Source organism: Hyla sarda, chromosome 3 (genome assembly GCF_029499605.1).
Source record: "Hyla sarda isolate aHylSar1 chromosome 3, aHylSar1.hap1, whole genome shotgun sequence".
NCBI classification, from domain to species: Eukaryota; Metazoa; Chordata; class Amphibia; order Anura; family Hylidae; genus Hyla; species Hyla sarda.
This window is the reverse complement of record NC_079191.1, coordinates 444,034,469-444,057,665: the sequence shown is the minus strand read 5'-3', so window position 1 is coordinate 444,057,665 and position 23,197 is coordinate 444,034,469. Positions and strand designations below refer to the sequence as shown.

The following is a 23,197-nucleotide window of genomic DNA, read 5'->3' as shown; positions in this document are numbered from 1 at the left end:
GCTCAGCTGTTTTCATCTTTATGGCTACCTATAACTAGTCTTGGGGGACCTGGGGGACGTCCTATGAAGATGGAACACCCTTTTAAGACCAGAAACCATTTATGAAGAAAGCTGTGCGATAACTGGGGGCATATACGTTCTGCTAACATTGTAGTTTACTCATTGTCAGGATGTTTAGTTGAAGATAAATCTCTGATGGAAATTCTGAGAATTACTAAGCAAAGAGTCAATGAAGTGAGGGAGAAGCTGCACATCGCCACCGACACAGAAGCGCAAATCATGGAGGCTCGGGAGGAATACCGTCTAGCAGCCGCACGGGGAAGCCTCCTGTATACCCTGATGACAGAGATGAACGCGGTCAATGTTATGTATAACATGTCACTTCGCCAGTTCTTCAAGCTGTTTGATAGATCCACAGCCAGGTACAAGGATGTTCTCACACTTCTCTTGGGCCTTATCATAATCCAGCACTATAATCCTGCTCCTGTTTCATCTCACAGATCAGACAGAAGTCCCCATTCTCAAAAAAGAATCAGAAACATCACTGAATATTTAACCTATGAAGTTTTTAGATATTACACCAGAGGTTTGTATGAGAGGCATAAATTCCTGTTTGCTTTGCTTCTGACACTGAGAGTCGACCTCCAGCGAGGATACATCAAACACAAGGAGTTCCAGGCTCTTCTTCAGGGTAAGGGAAACTTTAGTTTCTCCAGATTTGTTCCTGATTAGAGGCAGATACTAAACATGTTCCTTTTTCTAATCTGTTACTATTTTCTGATTGTAATTGTAATGAGCAGCCCCACCTTCCCTCTTATCTTCCTAAGGGACCAGACATTCTTAGACATCTCCATTCATCTATAAACACATGTAATTCTTAATTTCTCCTGTGGTGGCGCTGATCATTGGGGCTCCTATTAGAACAATCTATGATCATCTTATTTTTTGGGACCTTTCTAATTGACTGAGATTGTCCAAGCCCTAGAGACTTATTTACAGAAGAGTGAACACGTCTTTGAAATGCATAAAAATAACATAAGACGTACTGGCCTGGCATTCACTCTTCCAGTGGGGCGCGCTGACCGCATAATGTTTCTGTTGGTAAAACTTTGACAATTGTAAGAGATCCGATAGTGCTCTTATCTCACTTGTAAGATATCTTGTTGTGATTTGTTTTGTAGGTGGAGCTGCTCTCGACCTAAAAGCATGTCCTCCAAAGCCTTACAAGTGGATCCTTGACACGACCTGGCTGAATCTTGTAGAATTGAGCAAATTATCTCAGTTTTCAGAGATCATGACTCAGGTATATTAACCTCTTAAGGACTCAGCGTTTTTCAGTTTTTGCTCTTTCGTTTTTTCCTCCTTACCTTTAAAAAATCATAACTCTTTCAATTTTGCACCTAAAAATCCATATGATGGCTTATTTTTTGCGCCACCAATTCTACTTTGTAATGACATCAGTCATTGTACCCAAAAATCTACGGCGAAACGGAAACAAACAAAACATTGTTCAACAAAATTGAAGAAAAAAAGCCATTTTGTAACTTTTGGGGGCTTTCGTTTCTACCCAGTAAATTTTTCAGTAAAAATGACACCTTATCTTTATTCTGTAGGTCCAAATGATTAAAATGATCCCCTACTTATATAGGTTTGATTTTGTTGTACTTCTGGCAAAAAATCATAACATCATGCAGGAAAATGTATACGTTTAAAATTGTCATCTTCTGACCCCTATAACTTTTTATTTTTCCGTGTATGGGGCGGTATGAGGGCAAATTTTGTGCGCCGTGATCTGAAGTTTTTAGCGGTACCATTTTTGTATTGATCTGAATTTTTGATCGTTTTTATTCATTTTTTCATGATATGAAAAGTGACCAAAAATACGTTATTTTGGACTTTGGAATTTGTTCGCGCACACGCCATTGACCTTGCGGTTTAATTAATGATATATTTTTATAGTTCGGACATTTTCGCACACGAAGATACCACATATGTTTATTTACCCAGTTTTTTTTTTTTTAAATGGGAAAAGGGGGGTGATTCAAACTTTTATTAGGGAAGGGGTTAAATGATCTTTATTCACCATTGATCAAGGATTCTGACGCTGCTCATGCCCAGATCTCAGGCACTGAGCAGTCATTCGACGATCGGACACCAGGAGGCAAGGTAAGGGACCCTCTTCGTGTCTTACAGCTGTTCGGGATGCCGCAAACAGCCCCCTGAGCTAACCGGCAACGTTTTACTTTCACTTTAGACACGGCGTTCAACTTTGAATGCCGCGTCCAAATGGTTAATAGCGCGCGCTATTAGCCATGGGTCCCGGGTGTTGCTAGGTGTCGGGTCCGACCCGCTATAACGCTGTGGCCCCGTGTTATAGCACTGGAGCGGACTCAGTCCTTAAGGGGTTAATGTTGTTTATGAAATACTCCGGTGTTGTGTACTGGGTGCAGTTCCCCTTAGGCTCCTTTCACACTATATGTTGCTCAATTTTAAAGACCCGTTATAATGTCCTGTTAAGAAAACCCTTAAGAACGGGCGCTAAACGGCCGTTACAAAATCACATTCAAGTCTATGGGATTTTTTGATTACCCGTTATCACCTGTTATAGCCCCTTATGAATAAAGGACGTTATTTGTGACGGGAGGTAACGTTTTTTTCTCTTGTCACAAATAACGTCCGTTATTCATAAGGGGCTATAACAGGTGATAACGGATAATCAAAAAATCCCATAGACTTGAATGGGATTTTTTAATGGCCGTTTTTAAGGGTTTTCTTAATGGGACATTATAATGGGTCTTTAAAACGGAGCAACATATAGTGTAAAAGGAGCCTTGGAAGTGGATCTTCAGTTGTCTAGATTTATATCCATGTTCCTTTAGGAATGAAAGCTCGCTGGTCATTGAATAGGAAATGGATGAGAAATGCAGACAAAAATGGTCACTTTTTGTTTTCACCCAGTTCATGTAGCAATATGGCATGTACACAGCTCCACGGGACCCAGGAGCTTTCTGCCTCATGGTGGCCGCATCAGTTTTCACATACATTAAAGGGGTACTCTGCTCCTAGACATCTTATCCCGGGGGTAACGCCACTGGGAACCCCCATGATCTCCGTGTTGCACCCGGCATTTGTTTGGAGCGTCAGGTGCATCGCTGGAGGCTCATGAGGTCACAAGCCTCTGCCCCACATGGCCAGTCATCCGACACTTAGCAAAGTTCGCCCCGGATGTCTGGGGTGCCGCAGCCGAGATCACGGGGGTTCCCAGCGGCAGGATGCCTGCGATCAGACTTCTTATCCCCCATCCTTTGGATAGGGGATAAGATGTCTTGGGGTAGAGTATCCCTTTTAATCAAACCACATTTACTGTACATGTATGGAATTTGCTTAGTGTTTTCCATTGGCAAAGGACTTACATTTCTTTCTCTGTAATATCAGTCGCCCAGTAATTCCCCATTCACATCTTGATTTTTGGGTAACATCACCAGTATACCCATGGAGGGCCTCGAACCTTTAACAGATTAAACATAGTCTACTAGTGGCTACATTCCACCTGTTTTCTAAATGTAAAGGTTTTTGTTGCAGGACTCAAAAGTGTAATCTACTGCACAATTGAGTGATGCCAAAAATGTATATGTTTGGGAAACAGACTGAATGTAGTCACTAGTACATTATGACCGGTCAGTTAAAGTCAATGGGCCTGCTGTGGTATACAGTCATGGCCGTAAATGTTGGCACCCCTGAGATTTTTCAAGAAAATTAAGTACCGTATTTTTTGCCCTATAGGACGCACCGGTATATAAGACGCACCCAAAAAAGATTCTGAACCCAACAGTGATCTTCAACCTGCGGACCACCAGATGTTGCAAAACTACAACTCCCAGCATGTCCGGACAGCCGTTGGCTGTCCGGGCATGCTTGGAGTTGTAGTTTTGCAACATCTGGAGGTCCGCAGGTTGAAGACCACTGGATAGGAGGTAATACTGACGTGTCCCCGCCGCTCCGGACCGTCACCGCTGGATGTTGCTCCATCGCTGTCGCCGAGTCCCGTGGTGTCCCCGACGCTCCGGACGTCTTCTTCCCTTGGATCCACGCTCTCCGTCGCCGTCATCACGTCGCCGTCATCACGTCGCTTCACACGCCGCTCCTATTGGATGACGGGACGGCGTGCATGACGACGTGATGACGTCAAAGGAGAGCGCCGGCCATGCAGGGGATCCCGGCACGGAGCAGACACCGAGGAGGCAGGTAAGGTCCCTCCCGGTGTCCTGTAAGCTGTTCGGGACGCCGCAATTTCACCGCGGCGGTCCCAAACAGCCTGACTGAGCAGCCGGGCTAGTGTCACTTTTGCTTCAGATGCGGCGGTCAGCTTTGATCGCCGCGTCTGAAGGGTTAATACAGGGTATATCACCGCGATCGGTGATGTCCTGTATTAGCCGTAGGTTCCGGACGTTTTGGGGAAGAAAAAGTGCGTCTTATACGGCGAAAAATACGGTATTTCTCACAGGAAAGGATTGCAGTAGCACATGTTTTGCTATACACATGTTTATTCCCTTTGTGTGTATTGGAACTAAACCAAAAAAGTGAGGAAAAAAAGCAAATTGGACATAATGTCACCAAACTCCAAAACTGGGCTGGACAAAATTATTGGCACCCTTTCAAAATTATGGAAAAGATAGATTACTTACCCGGTAATCTGTTTTTGATTAGCTCATGACAGCACCCCTGGAGACTTAGAGTTGTAACCAATCAGGGCGGGACTACCGCTTGAAGGACTTTACGTCAAAGGAAAGATCATAAACAGGATTTAACTGTAATCTATAGTGTTTTCAAAAAGTATGTTTTGAGGACCATGTAGCTGCCCTACAGATTTGGTCCAAAGAGGCTTCAGCCTTTTCTGCCCATGAAGAAGTCACTGCTCTGGTAGAGTGAGCTGTAAAAAAGGTAGGTGGATCCTGATTCTTTGTAGTATAGGCTAATGTAACTGATGCCCTGATCCATCTACTCATATATGGTTTAGAAGCAGTCTTGCCTCTATTAGGGCCTGAAAATGGAACTAAAAGATTCTCTGTAGAACGAAAGTCCTTAGTAGAGTCCAGATACTTTATAAGGCATCTTCTGACATCAAGGTTATGGAACTTGACTTCCCCTTCATGTCTCGGCTCATCACAAAAGGGGGAAGAATAATCTCCTGAGATTTATGAAACTCTGAGATCGCTTTTGGCAGAAAAGATGGTAAAGTTCTCATTATTACTCTGTCATCTAATATCTTAGTATAAGAAGGAAAGACAGAGAGCGCTTGCAATTCTCCTACCCATTGTTATTGCCATGAGGAAGCGCACCTTGAGTGTGTGCAACTTGATGGAGATAGAATCCAGAGGTTTGAATGGTGGTCCTGATAAGGCACCTGACACGAGATTTAAGTCCCAAGGGGGAACGGTAGGTCTTGATTTAAATCACGACTTACACCGTCAAATCAGTGATAATGTTCTAAACCATTTGGCGCAACTGGTTTGTCGCAAAAAAATACATATAAAAGAAAATATCAACAAAACACAGTAAAAAAAAAAACTGTGTAAAATCCTTTATACATACCCCAAACATACGTCAAAAAGCCCCCAGAAATGGATGGCAACAAAGCGCTGGAGAGTTCTGAAGTGTCAGCAATGAGTCCAGATCTAATTCCCACTGATCACCTGTGGAGAAATCTTATAATTACTGTTGGGAAAAGGCGCCGTCCAATAAGAGACCGGGAGCAGTTTGTAAAGGAAGAGTGGTCCAACATTCCGGCTGAGAGGTGTAAGAAGCTTATTGATGGTTATAGGAAGAGTGGTCCAACATTCCGGCTGAGAGGTGTAAGAAGCTTATTGATTGTTATAGGAAGTGACTGATTTCAGTTATTTTTTCCAAAGGGTGAGCAACCAAATATTAAGTTAAGGGGCCAATAATGTTGTCCAGCCCATTTTTGGAGTTTGGTGACATTATGTCACATTAGCTTTTTTTCCCTCCCTTTTGGTTTAGTTCCAATACACACAAAGGGAATAAACATGTGTATAGCAAAACCTGTGTTACTGCACTCCTTTTCTGTGAGAAATACTTAATTTTCTAGAAACATTTCAGGGGTGCCAACATTTACAGCCATGACTGTATGTTAAGATAAATTTTACAGGTATTCCACCAGCATAACACATAAATGAGAATAGGGCCTAATGGCCTCAGGTTACATTATTAACCCTCAACATACAATGGTCTTTCCTGGACATTGTAACTGGAAGCCACACTCAACATTCAGTGCTAGAAACAGTGCGGATCCATAGCCAATGTGAATGAATGGAAGATCTGACCAATCAGAGTGGGCATTTCACTGGTCCCCTGGTGCATGCACTGATTTGCTGTCTAGTAGCGCCTCCCTTCAGTGTAGTGTGGTACTATACTGCTCTTTACCAGTGCCAGGATTATCTGCTCCTTTGGACACCAGGTGAGCCTCCTGATAACGCTCCTGTCCTCAATGTATAATCTGATTTGTAGTTTCTAACAGCGATTTATTACTTTTATATGTAAGGATTTGCTTTATCTGTACTGATTGTTTTGTCTTTTTTCTTTAATTCATTTTTATTTTTTTAATTTTGGGATGGCATTTTGGACACTTTGGAACCAATTACCAGTTATCCATAGAGTATAGTTCCCAAGATACAATAGTTTCAACATACAATGTTTGTCCTGGAACCAATTAATATTGTAACTTGATAGACCACTGGTTTTTACACATTGGCTGGATATAGGATTCTTTTCTGTTAGTATGAAGATACACTGTGAAGTGTATTTATTTATTTTTTTAATCTTTCCAAAACAGAAGAACAACTGCGTTTCTATAGATCAAACAATCTTTATTGATACAAATTACGCAAGTATTGATAACAATATCCTAAGAGCAATTAAAAACAAACGGAGTATAATCCAGACTTGGTGATCCAGTGGACCAGAACTAATAGGCGGTGACTAGGGTCATGGGTAAATGTTATTAATACAGGTCAATGCCTGATCATGTAAAAACATCAGGAAAATACATAATGAAGTGCATAGGGTTACTCATGCAAAGACAAAGTCGTCATGGGTATGATAAAGTGCAAATTAAATGTACATATAAATATCAACACTTCCCCTGAGTTACCAAGGAGAAAATACATAGAGTGGTTAAAACACCTACATAACTTATATAAAACTGTATGAGAAAACATGTACACCATATGCAGAGAACCTAATACAACCTGATGTTTAGATGTCCTAGTCACACACCAGACCCGATGTTTCGCTCCTCGCTTCAACTCTCTCTCCTTTTTTTAAACTTTACAAAAGATATGTCTCATGTTGACAATTAGTATCCGCCCTATGTTAAGTTTTTACTAATATTTTGGGTGTTTACTGTAGAACTATATTCCCTATGAAGCTGATAGACGGATGAAGTTCCCGTGCGGGATGCGCTTCTATGAGGATGCAAAGACACCTGTACAGAATGGCCCCTTTTACTTTGGTGTAGGATGTAGGTGCCAAGTAGATTTTATTAGTTGCCAAGTTCTACTCAGTTCTGCAGGACAGGTTCATGGTTAGTGGCCTTCCCCCATATGGTAATGGCTGCCCTACATGGGTCCCGGTAGCAGAAGTTTTCTGATCTGCTTATTTTCTGGGTATGTATGAACACAACAAAGGACTTAGTTGTCTGATCTAGTTTACTAACAGATGACAGACGCTCATTGATGTAACATTAATGGCTCATCTACACTACCCACTCCAGGCACTGGACACTGATAAATGATAAGCCATCACTGACTACAGTTACACACTGATCTAAGGACGCACCTCATATTCACAGATCTGGACACTGTTTGTATAGTACACAACAGCCTGCGTATATGGAAACACCCCCAGATATTATTGAGGACTGAACATAATGAGAGTCAGTATCCTGCGCCAATCCATGACTTCACTGCTACAGTGTACAACAACCCTAACTGAGTAAGGGTATGATCACACTACGTATTTTGAAAGAAATCCGTCTGGCGGCCTCCACCGAAATTCGTGCGCCACTGCACCGTTACCATTGACCTCTATGCAGTGCTCGCGGACTTCCGCGCAAAGAATGAAGATGTTCTTTCTCTGCACAGATCAATTTCATCAGCGAATTGTCCGCCGCTGAAATTCCCCAGTGTGAACAGGTCCGCGGAAGATCCATTCACACTGTTTGCAGCTTACACCACGATATTCTGATGTCCAATTCTGCACGCGGAATTCTGCGCTAATTACTTAGTGTGAACATACCCTTACACTGGATTATACTGGAAGACATGCGTCCTGCAATGATGCAGTAAAGGGATGCTTGGATACTTGAGTATAATCCAGTGTTCGCCAACCAGAGGACCTCCAGCCTTCGGCGGTCCGGGCGTGCTTGGAGTTGTAGTTTTGCAACAGCTACAGACACACTGATTGGGAAACACTTATATAACCTGTGTCTACTTAACACATGAATTACGACTGCAGTAAAGTCTACAAATGACATTAAATCACTTCTAACATGATTTACTTCACTCCTGGATCGTCACTCGCAGCAGATTTGTTCCAGCAATCTCTGGGACTGAAATCTGTTTTATACTTCCGGATGTGATTGTTTTGGCCATGAGCGCCAGGATTTTCACAGTTTGCATTTAAGTGAATGGAGCAGTCAGATATTTCTTCCACAAATCTGCTATGTGTGCATTAACCCCTTAAGGACCCAGCCCATTTTCACCTTAAGGACCAGAGCATGTTTTACACATCCGACCACTGTCACTTTATGCATTAATTACTCTGGGATGCTTTTACTTATGAATTTGATTCCGAGATTGTTTTTTCGTGACATATTCTACTTTAACTTAGTGGAAAATTTTCATCAATACTTGCATCATTTCTTGGTGAAAAATTCTAAAATTTCATGAAAAATTTTAAAATGTAGCATTTTCCTAACTTTGAAGCTCTCTACTTGTAAGGAAAATAGACATACCAAATAAATTATATATTCATTCGCATATACAATAGGTCTACTTTATGTTTGCATCATAAAGTTGACGTCTTTTACTTTTGGAAGACATCAGAGGGCTTCAAAGTTCAGCTGCAATTTTCCAATTTTTCACAAAATTGTCAAAATGGTAATTTTTCATGGACCAGTTCAGTTTTGAAGTGGATTTGAAGGGCCTTCATATACAAATACCCCATAAATTACCACATTATAAAAACGGTACCCCTTAAAGTATTCAAAATGACATTCAGAATGTTTGTTAACCCTTTAGGTGTTTCACAGGAATAGCTGTGAAGGAGAAAATTCTAAATTTCAATTTTTTACACTAACATGTTCAGTTTTTTTATTTTTACAAGGGGTAAAAGGGTAATGCCCCCCAAAATGTGTAACCCAATTTCTCTTGAGTAAGGAAATACCTCATATGTGAACGTAAAGTGGTCTGTGGGTGCACTAGAGGGCTCAGAAGGGAAGGAGCGACAATGGGATTTTGGAGAGTGAGTTTTTCTGAAATGGTTTTTATTGGGCATGTCACATTTAGGAAGCCCCCATGGTGCCAGAACGGCAAAAAAAACAACAACATGGCATACTATTTTGGAAACTACACCCCTCAAGGAATGTAACAAGGGGTACAGTGAGCCTTAACACCCCACAGGTGTTTGATAATTTTTTCGTTAAAGTTGGATGTGTAAAGGAATTGGGTTTTTTTTTCACTAAAATGCTGGTTTTTCCCAAATTTTTTTATTTTTACAAGGAATAATAGGAGAAAATGCCCCCCAAAATTTGTAACCCCATCTCTTCTGAGTATGTAAATACCCTATGTGTGGACGTCAAGTGCTCTGCAGGCGAACTACAATGCTCAGAAGAGATGGAGTCACATTTGGCTTTTGGAAAGCAAATTTTGCTGAAAGGGTTTTTGGGGGCATGTCGCATTTAGAAAGCCCCTATGGTGCCAGAACAGCGGGGGGAAAAAAAACACCACATGGCATACTATTTTGGAAACTACACAACGCAAGGAACGTAACAAGGAGTACAGTGAGCCTTAACACCCCACAGGTCTTTGACAAATTTCCGCTAAAGTTCGACGTGAAAATGAAAAATTTGATTTTTTTCACTGTTGGTGTTACCCCAAATTTTTCATTTTTACAAGGGGTAATAGTTAAAAAAGCCTCCCAAAATTTGTAACCCCATTTCTTCTGAGTATGGAAATACCCCATGTGTGGATGTAAAGTGCACTGCGGGTGCACTACAATGCTCAGAAGAGGAGGAGCGCCATTGAGCTTTTGGAGAGATTTTTTGTTTGGAATAGAAGCCGGGGACCATGTGCGTTTACAAAGCCCCCCCGTGGTGCCAGAACCCCCCACATGTGACCCCATTTTGGAAACTACACCCCTCACAGAATTTATACAGGGCTCTATGAGGGCTTATTTTTTGCACCCCGATCTGTAGTTTTTAACAGTACCATTTTTGTTTTGATGGGACTTTTTGATCACTTTTTTTGTTCAATTTAGGAGATGCAGTTAGTTACTAACTACAACTCCCTGTGGCTCAGCAGCTGCCCCAAACAAAAACTACTGCTCCAACAATGTTGGACTATATAGTAGTATATAGTATAGGTCAGTGTTTCCAAACCCAACCTGGGGTGCCAACAGCTGTTGCAAAACTACAACTCCCAGCATGACCTGATATAGCCTGTGGCTCAGCGGCTCCCCCAAAAACGAAAACTACAACTCCCACAATGTTGAACTGTATAGTAGTATATAGTATAGGTCATTGTTTCCCAACCTGGGTTGCCTCCAGCTGTTGCAAAACTACAACTCCCAGCATGCTGTTGGCTGTCCGGGCATGCTGGGAGTTGTAGTTTTGCAAAAGTTGAAGGTGCTCTGTTGGGAAACACTGGTATAGGTTATGGTGCAACATTCCAGGAGTTAGAGGATTGGTTGGATAAATACCGGTAATACTCACCGCAGGTGACAGGTACCCAGGGAGTAGTAGATCCGTAACACCACGGTAATCTAGAGCAGATGATGTAGTGGATCTGCTGGTCCTGTGAGGTAGATGATGCAGGCCGTGCCAGCGAGCGGAGTCTAAGGTGCCGCTGGTTTTCACCAGAGGCCGCCGCAAAGCGGATAGGACTTGCTGCGGCAGGCGGCACCCAGGTCGTTACACATGGCAAGACTCGACCACACAGGCGGCTGAGGAGAAGCGTGGCACAGAAGGAATAGGCAGAACGTAGTCAGGCTGGCTAGAGGTCAGGGCAGAGGGCACAGGAGTGTAGTCAGTAGGGAAGCAGTAGGTCAATAGGCTGGCGGCTAGGAACACGGTCAGGTCACGGAATACTAAGGTCTGGTACACGGCAAGGAAACACTAAGACTGCTTTCTCTAAGGCACAAGGCAAACAAAGATCCGGCAAGGGTAATAGGAAGGTGCTAAAACTTATAAGTGGTGCAGGTGTGAAACTAATTACGGGCGCACTGGCCCTTTAAATTTGAAAGCTCCGGCACGCGCGTACGCTAGGAGGCAGGGGCACACACGCCAGAGCTGAGGGACAGAGACTGGGGACGGAGGTGAGTTATGGGCTGGGACTCGCATGTGGGCACGTCCCGCGATGCGAATCGCAGCCCTGCTGGTGGCCGATATGCAGGGAAAGGTGTCCATTACAGTACCCCCCCCCCTTTGGTCTACCCCTCTTCTTGTGGGACAAAAATTTCTTGAGGAGATTATGGTTCAAGATATTCTCCTCGGGCTCCCAGGACCTCTCCTCTGGACCAAAACCCCTCCAAATCGATCAAAAAAAAATTTCTGCCACGTACCATTTTAGAGGCCAGAATCTCTTTAACTTTAAAAATATCTGAGGTACCAGAGACAGGTGTGGGAGCAGAATTTTTTCTTTGAGAATAACGGTTGATAACCAGAGGCTTGAGGAGAGATACATGAAAGGAGTTAGGAATGCATAGAGAAGGTGGCAAATGGAGTTTATATGAAACTGGATTGATTTTTTGTAAGACCTCGAAGGGACCCAGGAAACGAGGACCTAATTTGTAACTTGGGATTTTGAACCAAATGTACTTAGAAGATAACTACACTTTATCACCAAGAGAGAAGCATGGGGGAAATCTTCTTTTCTTGTCTGCCTTGGTTTTCATGCGGGAGGAGGCCAGAGATTATGATTGCCGAGTCTGTCGCCAAATGGAGGAGAAATCTCGGACAAGTTCATTAACAGCTGGGAGACTGGAAGAGACTCGAACTGGAAGAGGAGACCGGGAATGATGACCAAAAACAATAAAAAACAGAGATGTCTTCGTGGACTCAGAGTCTTTCTGATTGTGGGAAAATTCGGCCCAAGGAAGAAGATCAACCCAGTCGTTCTGACGAGCCAAAACAAAATGGCGTAAATAAGTCTCCAAAATTTGATTTACCCTTTCCACCTGGCCATTGGACTGGGGGTGGTAGGCAGAGGAGAAATCCAAACTGATGCCAAGACAGCAACAGAGGGCTTTCCAGAATTTGGACACAAACTGAACTCCGCGATCCGAGACAATGTTTTCTGGAAGACTATGAAGACGGAAGACATGAAGAAAGAAGTGCTTTGCCAGTTGTGGAGCTGATGGGAGACCGGGGAGAGGAATGAAATGAGCCATTTTCGAAAACCGATCTACCACAACCCAGATGACTGTGTTATTATGTGATGGTGGAAGATCGGTAATAAAATCCATAGCAATGTGAGTCCATGGAATCTCAGGAATGGGCAACGGCTGCAAGAGCCTGCAGGTCTCTGTCGAGAGGTTTTGTCTCGGGCACAAGTGGCACAACAACGCACAAATTCGGAGACATCGTGTTCCAGACTTGGCCACCAATAGTGCCGGCAGATTAGAAGAAGAGTCTTGCGCACTCCAGGATGGCCAGCCTAGGCCAGTTTAGGACTTTGCGTCTCAATCTGACTGGTACAAAAGTTTTACCAGGAGGTTGCTGTAGAAGATCGGCAGGAGCTACAGTAATCAGACAATCAGGAGGGATAATATGTCTTGGAGTAGGGTCCAAACCCACAATGTCAGAAGATCTGGAGAGGGCATCAGCTTTGATATTCTTGTTAGCTGGACGGAAATGAATGAAAAATTTTAATCGGGAGAAGAACAAAGGCCACCTTGCCTGACAAGGGTTCAAACGTTGGGCAGACTTAAAGTACAGGAGATTCTTGTGGTCATAATAAATACTGATCGGATGAGGAGATCCTTTCAACAAATTTCGCCACTCCTCTAAGGCGAGTTTTATAGCAAGCAGTTCACGATCTCCGATGGAATAGTTTATCTCTCCGCAGGCGAGAAGGTCTTAGAAAAGAATCCACAGGTCACAGTCTTACCCTTGGCACTTTTCTGGGTAAGAATGGCGCCTTCTCCAAGGGAGGAAGCGTCAACTTCCAAGGCAAAAAGGTTTTCCCGGATCTGGTCCTGATAGCACGGGGGCTGAAGCAAAGGTAGACTTTAAGCTGGAGAAAGCCTCTTCGGCATCAGGAGGCCACAAATTAGGGTTAGCACTCTTTTTGGTGAGAGCTACAATGGGAGCGACCACAGAAGAGAAATGTGGGATAAACTGACGATAATAGTTTGCAAATCCCAGGAAACGTTGACTAGCCCGAAGACCTGTAGGGCGGGGTCATTCCAAAACTGCAGACAGTTTTACTGGATCCGTTTGCAGTCCTTGATGAGAGACAATATATCCAAGAAAAGGAAGACTGGATTTCTCAAAAAGGCATTTCTCCAGTTTGGCATAGAGCTGATTCCTCCGGAGGCGTCGTAGGACCAGACGAACATGAGTAGGATGCTCCTCCATGTTGGGAGAATAAATCAGGATGTCATCAAGATAAACGACAACACAGGTATAGAGAAGATCGTGGAAGATATCATTGATGAATTCCTGGAAAACAGCTGGAGCATTACAAAGGCCAAAAGGCATCACGAAATACTCAAAATGTCCATCTCGGGTGTTGAAAGCCGTTTTACATTGGTCACCCACTCGAATTCGATTGTAGGCACCACGTAAATCCAGTTTGGAGAAGACTTTGGCACCCAAAAGATGATCAAAATGTTCTGAGATCAAAGGGAGAGGATAACGATTCTTGACTGTAGGCCTCTGTAGTCATTACATGCACGGAGAGAACCATCCTTCTTGCTAACAAAGAAGATCCCGGCTCCGGGCAAGTGGATTTCCAGATAAATCCTTTTTGGAGGTTCTCTTGGATGTATTTTTGCATGGCTTGAATCTCCGGGACTAACAAAGGATAGATTCTACCACGTGGTGACATAGTCCCAGGCAGTAAATCAATTGGGCAGTCGTAAGGACGATGTGGAGGCAAAGTCTCTGCCTGTCTTTTGCAAAATACATCAGAAAAATCTTGATAAAGGGGCAGGCAGACCAGGCATAGGAGTAATGGTAGAAACAATTTTAGGCTGGAGCGACTCTAGACAACGATTTTGGCAGCATTGTCCCCAGCGGGTGATCTCTCCAGATTTCCAGTCAAACTGCGGAGAATGGCGCTGGAGCCAAGGAAGACCGAGAAGTATCTGGGAAGTACAATGTGGAAGCACAAAGAATTCAATCTTTTCCTTAAGCAATACTCCCACCTGCAAAAGAAGAGACTCTATGCGATATAGCACTCTACAGTCCAGATTTTGTCCAGTGACGGAAGAGATGAACAGTGGCTTGGCAAGGCGACTCACTGGAAGGCGATATTCATGCTAGAGAGAGGCATCAATGAAGTTGCCAGCAGAACCAGAGTCCAAAAATGCTGAAGAGAAGAAAGAAGTCTGAGCAGAAACGTGAACTTGAACGGACATATTCAAATGAGAAGAGACGGTGCACACACCAAAGGAGGTCTCGCCTACGTATGCGGACGTTTTCCCGGACACTGAGGACGCGAAGGACAGTCTTTGAGAAAGTGCTCCGGGCACACACAGTATAGACACAAATTTTTGCTGCGATGTCGGAATCTTTCCTCCTGGGTGAGGAGAGTATGATCCTCTGGCATAGCCTTTTCGGTAGGTCCACTTTCATTACGAAGCTCCTCCTGTCTTTCGGAGAAACACACATGAATACGTGCAGCCAAATGAATCAGCTCGCACAGGTTAGTCGGAGAATCTCGTGCAGCAAGAGCGTTCTTTATTCTACTAGAGTCCTTTTTTAAATATAGCACACAAGGCTTTGGCGTTCCATGCCAATTCTGAAGCAAGGATGCGAAACTGGACTACATAGTCTCCCATGGAGGAAGTCCCTTGTCTTAGGTTAAGAAGAGCCATCTCGGCAGAGGAGGCACATACGGGTTCTTCAAAAACACTGCGGAATTCAGCCAGGAAGGCCGTGAGATTAGAGGTAATTGGATCGCTACGATCCCAGAGTGGAGTAGCCCAGGCCAGGGCCTTTCCAGACAAGAGGCTATACTACGGAATACTAAGGTCTGGTACACGGCAAGGAAACACAGACTGCTTTCTCTAAGGCGCAAGGCAAACATAGATCCGGCAAGGGTAATAGGGAGGTGCCAAAACTTATAACAGTGGTGCAGGTGTGAAACTAATTATGGGCACACTGGCCCTTTAAATTTCAAAGCTTCGGCGCGCAGGCACGCAAGGAGGCGGGGACATGCTCGCCAGAGCTGAGGGACAGAGACCGGGGACGGAGGTGAGTGACGGGCTGGGACTCGCATGTGGGCTCATCCCGCGATGCGTATCCCAGCCCCGCCGGGGGGCGACATGCAGGGATAGGTGCGCTCATGGCCGGTATGTCCGGCCGGAGCGCCGTGCATTACAACCAGCCATTGCATTGCTGGTATTTTTAGTAGAACAATACTGGAAGGGTGGCCAAAATATCAGCGGTGACGGTAAAATACCGGCCAGGTGGCAACCCTAATCATGTGCTGTCATCCGTCTCCTCTGCTATATACTCTGGAGACACTAGAAGAAAACATATGACTGCAGGATCAGACTATAAAGGGTTTGTTGTCTGTAATCATGGAGACACATCGGTCTTCATGGGAACTGTATACAACAGTGCTGCAAGATTCTGAATCACATTCTCCAAGGCTAGTTTATTTATTGTTTATTTTTATCTCAACTGTAGTAAATATAGCTGGGGAAAAAAAGTGAACAGTCCCTGAACTAAGGCAAGGTAAAGGGAATTATGGGATTCGGAGAGCAGTATCATAAAGACATAGCACTGACCTCTATAAAAAGGAATTTGTCAGCACAGACTTGTTTAGCTAAAAATAGTAAAACTTTATTGCCAAAAGTTTGTAAAATGACCCAACATGATATTTAGATGAAATAATAAATGTTCGTTGAATTGATGGTTGTGGCATCTAGTTTAGCATCTTCTGGAGAAGGAGCAAGAAAGATCACCCAGAACCTCACACTCAGCCCTCAGCCTTTACAATAAAGATTTCATAGGGATGGATCATTACAATATATCGATGTGAAGGAGGATGGAGCTTTGTGAAGATGAATTCAAGATTCCATTTGTGCTCAGGCTCCATACATGTACTAGTGACAGGAAAGATTGTCTACATACCTATACAAGATCTTACCCTAGCATAGCGGTCTGAGTTGTGCCATAACCGCGCAATGAGGGCACGCCTGTAGAGGGCATGCCCTATAGTGAAGGAATAAAATAAGGGTGGGTTGGGAGGGTTCCACAAATGACACGTGCTTCGCCCCTGTAGCAGAGGGGGAAGTTATATACACACGCCCCCACCTGTTCCCAATAAGCCCCACTTGGAAGTGCAAGGAGCGATTAATTACTTATGCCCCTCGCACAAATACAGCCCTGCGGGCTTTACACTTGTGCTCAAGCTCCATACATGCACTAGTGACAGAAAAGATTGCCTACATACCTATACAAGATCTTACCCTAGCATAGCGGTCTAAGTTGTGCCATAACTCTACCTACCCAGCTAGCGCCCTATACACAGAGTGACCATTACACTACACACCTTCTATGTATCCGAGATAAGCAGGGCACGAATCAGCATGACACTATGTGTGAGAACCGTATGAACCTGCGTGTATGAATGCTGTGAACATGTGAACAACAAAACCATGACCGTGTGACCAATATAACTGCCATGAGCGTATGATCCGTATGAACCCTGCGTGTATGAATGCGGTGAATGTGTGAACCACAAAACCATGACCATGTGACCAATATAACTGCCATGAGCATATGAACCATATGAACCCTGCGTGTATGAATGCGGTGAACGTGTGAACAACTTAAGAACCGTGAGCATGTGACCACTATAACTGCCATGAGTGTATGGACCGTATAATTGCCATAGGCAGTATACTGCCGTAACCAGTATGAAATACCATTAACATATGAACCGAATGACACTTTGAGCATATGAACTAGGGATCGACCGATTATCGGTATGGCCGATATTATCGGCCGATAATCACGATTTTGGGTATTATCGGTATCGGCAATTACCTTGCTGATAAGCCGATAATGCCCCCCCCCCCCCCCCGACCCGCCGCACTGCACCGCGACCGCCCCCCCGACCCACCACATCGCACCCCCCACCGTAGTGCTGGGCGGTATACCGGTATGGATTTTTGCCCATACCGCTATACCGGTCAGGCCCCTCCCCCACCCTCTGAGTCAATAAAAAAATAAATAAAATAAACTTACCCGTAATGGGGGTGGTCCGGGCCATCCATCCTTCCTTCCTGTAGTGTCCGGCGCCATTCCGTGTGGAGGGTGCACCGGTACAGTCTGTCCGTCTCCGGGGGTCCTCTTCTCCACTCCGGGCAGGCTCCGGCCTAGTACGCTGCATAGACGCCGCTATGCCGTGACGTCAGGTGCGTCGCTGCGCACGGGCGTCACTGTGCAGCGGCATCTATGCTGCGCTACTAGGCTGGAGCCTTCCCGGAGTGGAGAAGATGACCCCCGGAGAAGAAGGACAGCCTGGATCGGTGCACCCTCCACCCGGAATGCCGCCGGACACTACAGGAAGGAAGGATGGATGGCCCGGACCACCCTGACAGGTAGGGGAGAGAAGCGGGTGGTGGCGGCGGCCTATGGCACCGCAAAAGCCACTGCAGTGCATTGATTTAAAGTGCCCGCTTTAAATCAATGACCTGCAGCGGTGTCGAGGGGGGATAAATAGCCGATAACTTATACCGGAATATCGGTATAAGTTATCGGCTATCGGCCCTAACCTCCACCAATTATCGGTATCGGCCCTAAAAAAAACGATATTGGTCGATCCCTAATATGAACCAGTGATAAGTACGAGGTGTTTTGACTGCCATGAACGTAACATGATAGAAAGAACATAAGACCATGAACATGCCAAGAATATATGAACAGCATAAATGCCAAGTTTGTGGACCGTGTAAGACACCAGCGAGTGAGAGAATAACCATGAGGTGAACAGCATAAACAAGTGTACAGTATAAATGCTGTGAATATATAATCAGTGAGTATATGTACCATATAATGATATTAGCACATGAAACTGTATACATACTATGCACGTACGAGCAGTGTGCCATAAGCGTATGAATTAACCATGAGAGTACGGACGATAACAAACTCATGGAGTTATCAAACCGTGAAGATGCTCTACCCGTGTGCCCCTTGTACCTATAATGCGTGTATGCCCATTATAAACCAAGCGTATGAATCGTATGGATACCATAATCGTGCAAATAACGAGTATTACACTGTGTATACTATGATTTAATTAGATGTAGCCTATGCAATCTCTACAGAGCATTGCACCCTACTGTATACAATATGTTATATTGAAACAAGACACTCTGCAGAGCACTGCATCACCACACAGCGTATGCTACCCTGCAACAAGATCCTCTGCAGAGTATTGCATCACACCCAACACAGCACAAGCCACCCTGTGTTGCAACGAGACCCTTCACAGAGCCCTGCACCACACTACACATGCTAACTGTAACGACTCTCTGCAGAGCATTGCACTATACCCTATATAGTATGTTATATTGAAACCATCCCATCTGCAGAGCATTGCACTAAGTGTATACAGTTTGTTTGTAATGAGACCATCTTTAGAGTATTGCACTATACTGTATTTAGTATATATTGTAACAAGACCATCTGCAGAGCATAGCACCATAGCTGTACATCATGTATACTATATTGTAACGAGACCAACCGCAGAGCATTGCACCATAACTATATAACATGTATACTACATTGTGACGAGACCATCTGCAGAGTACTGCACCATACTGTTATATATTAATGAGACGCTTGCAGAGCATTACACTTTACCGTATACTGCAAGGGGACCGTATACCCCGCAGAGCACTTCAGCACACAGCAAAATTTATATTGAAACGACTCTTTGCAGAGCATTGCACCACACTGTATACAGCAAAACGTTATATTGAAAGAACCCTCTGCAGAGCATTGCACTATACTCTAGATTAATGATAGCAGACAAGCTGACAGGACCGCCTAACGAGCGGCCATGCAGAGAACTGGGCAGCTGCTGCAACCTGTCCGAAGGACATAGACAATTGTAGCTGTGCGGGTGGCGGGTGGTCAACATGCCGCAATGAGGCAGCTAGCGGGCTGCGTGAGATGCTGAGACCGTGCCACCCCCAGCACCGATTTAACTCACCAGCCTGCCGCTCCTGGACTCCACTACTGCTGTGGGCAGAGCCAGCCAGCACCATACCTGCCCTATATTACCTTATCATCAGAGTGAGACACAGCATTCCCAGATAAGACAGCCAGCGTAGCTGCCAGGAATGCCGCGCCTGCACCCCACGAGCCAGACTCATGATCAGCGATGCCTCGGCACCGTGAGCAGCAGCTCTGAAGATTTTTGCGGGAGATTCAAACACCAGACTGCCACAGGAAGCAGAGATTCCACAAATGACACGAGCTCCGCCCCTGTAGGAGAGGGAGGAGTTATATACACACGCCCCCACCTGTTCCCAATAAGCCCCACCTGGAAGTGCAAGGATCGTCCAAGCGTGCATTCGTTCTGAATGGGGAGAGCCACTGTCAGAGTCCTTAGGTGGCAGCTTATCTCCCTGACAAAAAGTATCAGGGGTAGTGAAGGCCTACATACTGGATCCTTCTCTCCCCCCTTTACAACTACTGCTGGGGGGAAGTCAAGAGGCCCCATAGACATTAGATCAGTGTTTCCCAGCTTACCTAAACAACCTTTGGCTATCTGGGCATGCTGGGAGTTGGAGTTTTGCAACAGCTGGAGGCACATTGGTTGGGAAACACTCTATTAAACGGTCGACCATAGTAGCTGAAAGTGTAACTATCCATTACAATGTTTTGATATACTCTTCATACATATTTATCCTGTAGTGCAGATCTTCAAATGTGACCATGATAAGAAGCAGAACTTTATAACTGCAAATCTTTATTTCTACATCTACAAGAATCCTCCATTAGGATTGCATTGTGAGCCCTTATAAGCACATGGTGTCATTTATAGGTCACCCAGAATGAAAAAGCTTGGAAGAATTGGATGGAGCGTGACTTCCCTGAAGAGGAAATCATTCCTGATGGATACAATAATTCCCTGGATAGTTTCCATAGACTTTTACTTATCAGGTATGGAATAGTGCCAGTTATTCATGGTGACCATACAGGCAGTGCGGCTCCTCAAGGCTGTGTCCTTTTTCCGTTCAGCTCCATTGGGGGACACAGGAACCGTGGGTATATTTTGCTGACACTAGGAGGCTGACACTAGGCATAACAAAAAAGAAGTCGGCTCATCCCAGCAGGATATACCCACCCACTGACTCAGAGACACTCAGTTTTTAGCTTAGTGTTAGCTTAGTTACTCCAGACCTGGTATACTTTTATTATTTTCTAGTTTTATTAGAGTTTAGATTTTCTCTCCCTTTTTTATTTTTCTAGGTTGGGGTGACAGGAGCATGGCGCTGCCTGATTCCCCCGCATGCAACTGAAGGGCACGGTCCATAGAGTATGGTCTGTTAACCCTTCCTCGCCGCCGACCAGCACCTTGGGTCCGGGTCACCTATTGCCTCTGCTCGCCCCGCTTATTGAAGCCTGGCATGATACAGTTGGCCCAGTCTGGTTGAAGACTTCTGGGGAGGAAAGACTTCAGGAGAGGTAAGTATATCATCTGGGTGAGTATCAGCCCCTCCCCCCACCCCATCTCACTTCACCCCTCTCTGTTGGGGCCTCTAAGGGGTTAATTGGGCGGCATTGTGGGGCATCAGTACAGTTAACCTATGGAGGAGGGGGCATCTTTTGGGTCCTGCTGCTGTTGGGCAGCTGGCCCATTTAAATTTACGTTAGCTAGGGTCTGTGTGGAGGGGGCACCGTTCTGGGTCCCGGTGCTGTTGCGGCAGCTGGCCCATTTACCTTCATCCCGCTGTGGCAGCGGGCTCTTTAGTTCTCCGGCAGCTGCCCCCACTGCGCTGGGGACCGCTGACGACCTTCCCTACCTGTGTGCGCTCGGCGGCGTTCGCGGGCGTCCGGCCGGGCCGGCCTGCAAAATTTAGTCCGTGGCTTCAGCCTAGTCCGGCCACGCGTAGCTCCGCCCCCATAGTTCGCGCTTCGATGCGCTGCCAATCCCCACACAGCGCGCGCACAGGGGGCATGTTTCAGCCTCTCCTGTGCTAGCGCGCGCACAGGGGACCGTTGCAGGGGTAGCCGGTCTCCTCCATCCTTACTCGGGGATCACGTGACGCCCTGCTCCGGAGTCCAGCTCAGCTTCATCACAAGCTGCTGCTGCACTCTGCTCCTGTGAGTCCCATATCTCCAGCCTGAACGTACTCCCTGGTGCTGCAAGCTGTCCCTGCGCTCCTGGCAAGACTACAGGAACTTCAGGACACAGGAACCTGGGTGAGATTGTTCCTCTTTTCTTTCTGTCTCTGGGTAGCTGACTTCTCTGTATTTTGCAATGTCCGCCCCCAGCTCTGAACCTTCTCACAGACAGGCGACCGCTTCGGTCACTTACTATGCTTGCACGGGGTGTAAAGTTAAAATGCCGGGGGGTTCAGCTGAACCCACCTGTTCTGCCTGGTTATCCTCCCGCCCTGATCCCTCCACCCAGGATAGCCCCCCGGAGCGCATGGCCCCTGAACCTGCCCCGGTTTGGGTGTCTTCTCTCTCCCAAACGATTTCTGATCTGGCGCAGGTTTGCAGGGAGGTAGCTCCTTGCGTCCTCCTTGCGTCCTCCTTTGGGAGACAAGTTCGGCTTCTTCGGACCGTCGACGGTCCCACAGGCGTCCCAGGGTCATTTATTCTGACTCCTCTCCTGAGCGCAGGTCTTCCCGCCGCTCCCGCTCCAGGTCCCCTCCGTCTAGGCAGCGCCCTCGTTCACGTGGTCGCTCTCCTAGGGGCCGTTCCCGATCCCCGGCCCATCGGATCAAATCCGTGTCGCCTAGATCAGGAGCTTCCACTACCCGTTCCCGGTCTCCCGGGGAACTGGTGGACTCAGACTCGGCTCCGCAATCGAATTCTGAAGAGCTGTCATCCATGTTGGACTTGGTGGACAGCTTGGTGTCAGCTGTCAGGGACACCTTCCATCTACAGGACCCTGGAACTCAGGACCCTGCTCCTGGAGTTTCCTTTACACGGACTCATCACTCCCCCAAGGTCTTCCATCCTCATAAGGAGTTTGATGATCTCCTGGAGAACGCCTGGAAGCTTCCAGAGAAGCACTTCCAGGGCACGAAACGGTTGAAGACTCTGTGTCCGTTTTCTCAGGAGCTTGTCTCTAAATGGACCGTTGGTGGACCCCCTGGTCTCCCGTTTATCAAAATCCACCACTTTGCCGCTGGCGGATGCCGCTTCCTTTAAGGATCCTGCGGACAAGGCCTCCGACTCTTCGGTTCGCACTTTCCTTTAAGGGGTGGCTCATGAGGTTCCTCCTTACAGGTCTCCTACTCCCCCTTGGGACCTGAACTTGGTCCTGAGTGCCTTGCAGTCCGCTCCGTTCGAGCCTATTTGGGACATCTCCCTTCATTTCCTTTCTTGGAAGGTGGCCTTCCTGGTTGCCGTGACCTCCATCCGAAGGGTCTCGGAATTGGCGGCTCTGTCTTGTCAACCCCCATCCTGGTTCTTCATCAGGATAAGGCTGTGCTCCAGCCAGTGCCTTCTTTTCAACCAAAAGTGGTTTCTTCA

The 23,197-nt window shown here is 45.8% G+C and overlaps 1 protein-coding gene across 10 annotated transcripts in view; it reads left to right on the top strand.

The window, feature by feature from the left end:
• The window catches only part of DNAH8 (dynein axonemal heavy chain 8), a 582,992-nt gene that overhangs the window by 482,241 nt on the left and 77,554 nt on the right, over positions 1-23,197 (top strand). For all 10 annotated transcript variants that reach the window (XM_056568656.1, XM_056568659.1, XM_056568657.1 and 7 more), the window contains 4 exons: positions 170-422; positions 501-691; positions 1,182-1,303; positions 20,532-20,650. In XM_056568656.1, the coding sequence (XP_056424631.1) occupies positions 170-422; positions 501-691; positions 1,182-1,303; positions 20,532-20,650 (685 nt within the window). The remainder of the gene's footprint in view (positions 1-169; positions 423-500; positions 692-1,181; positions 1,304-20,531; positions 20,651-23,197) is intronic.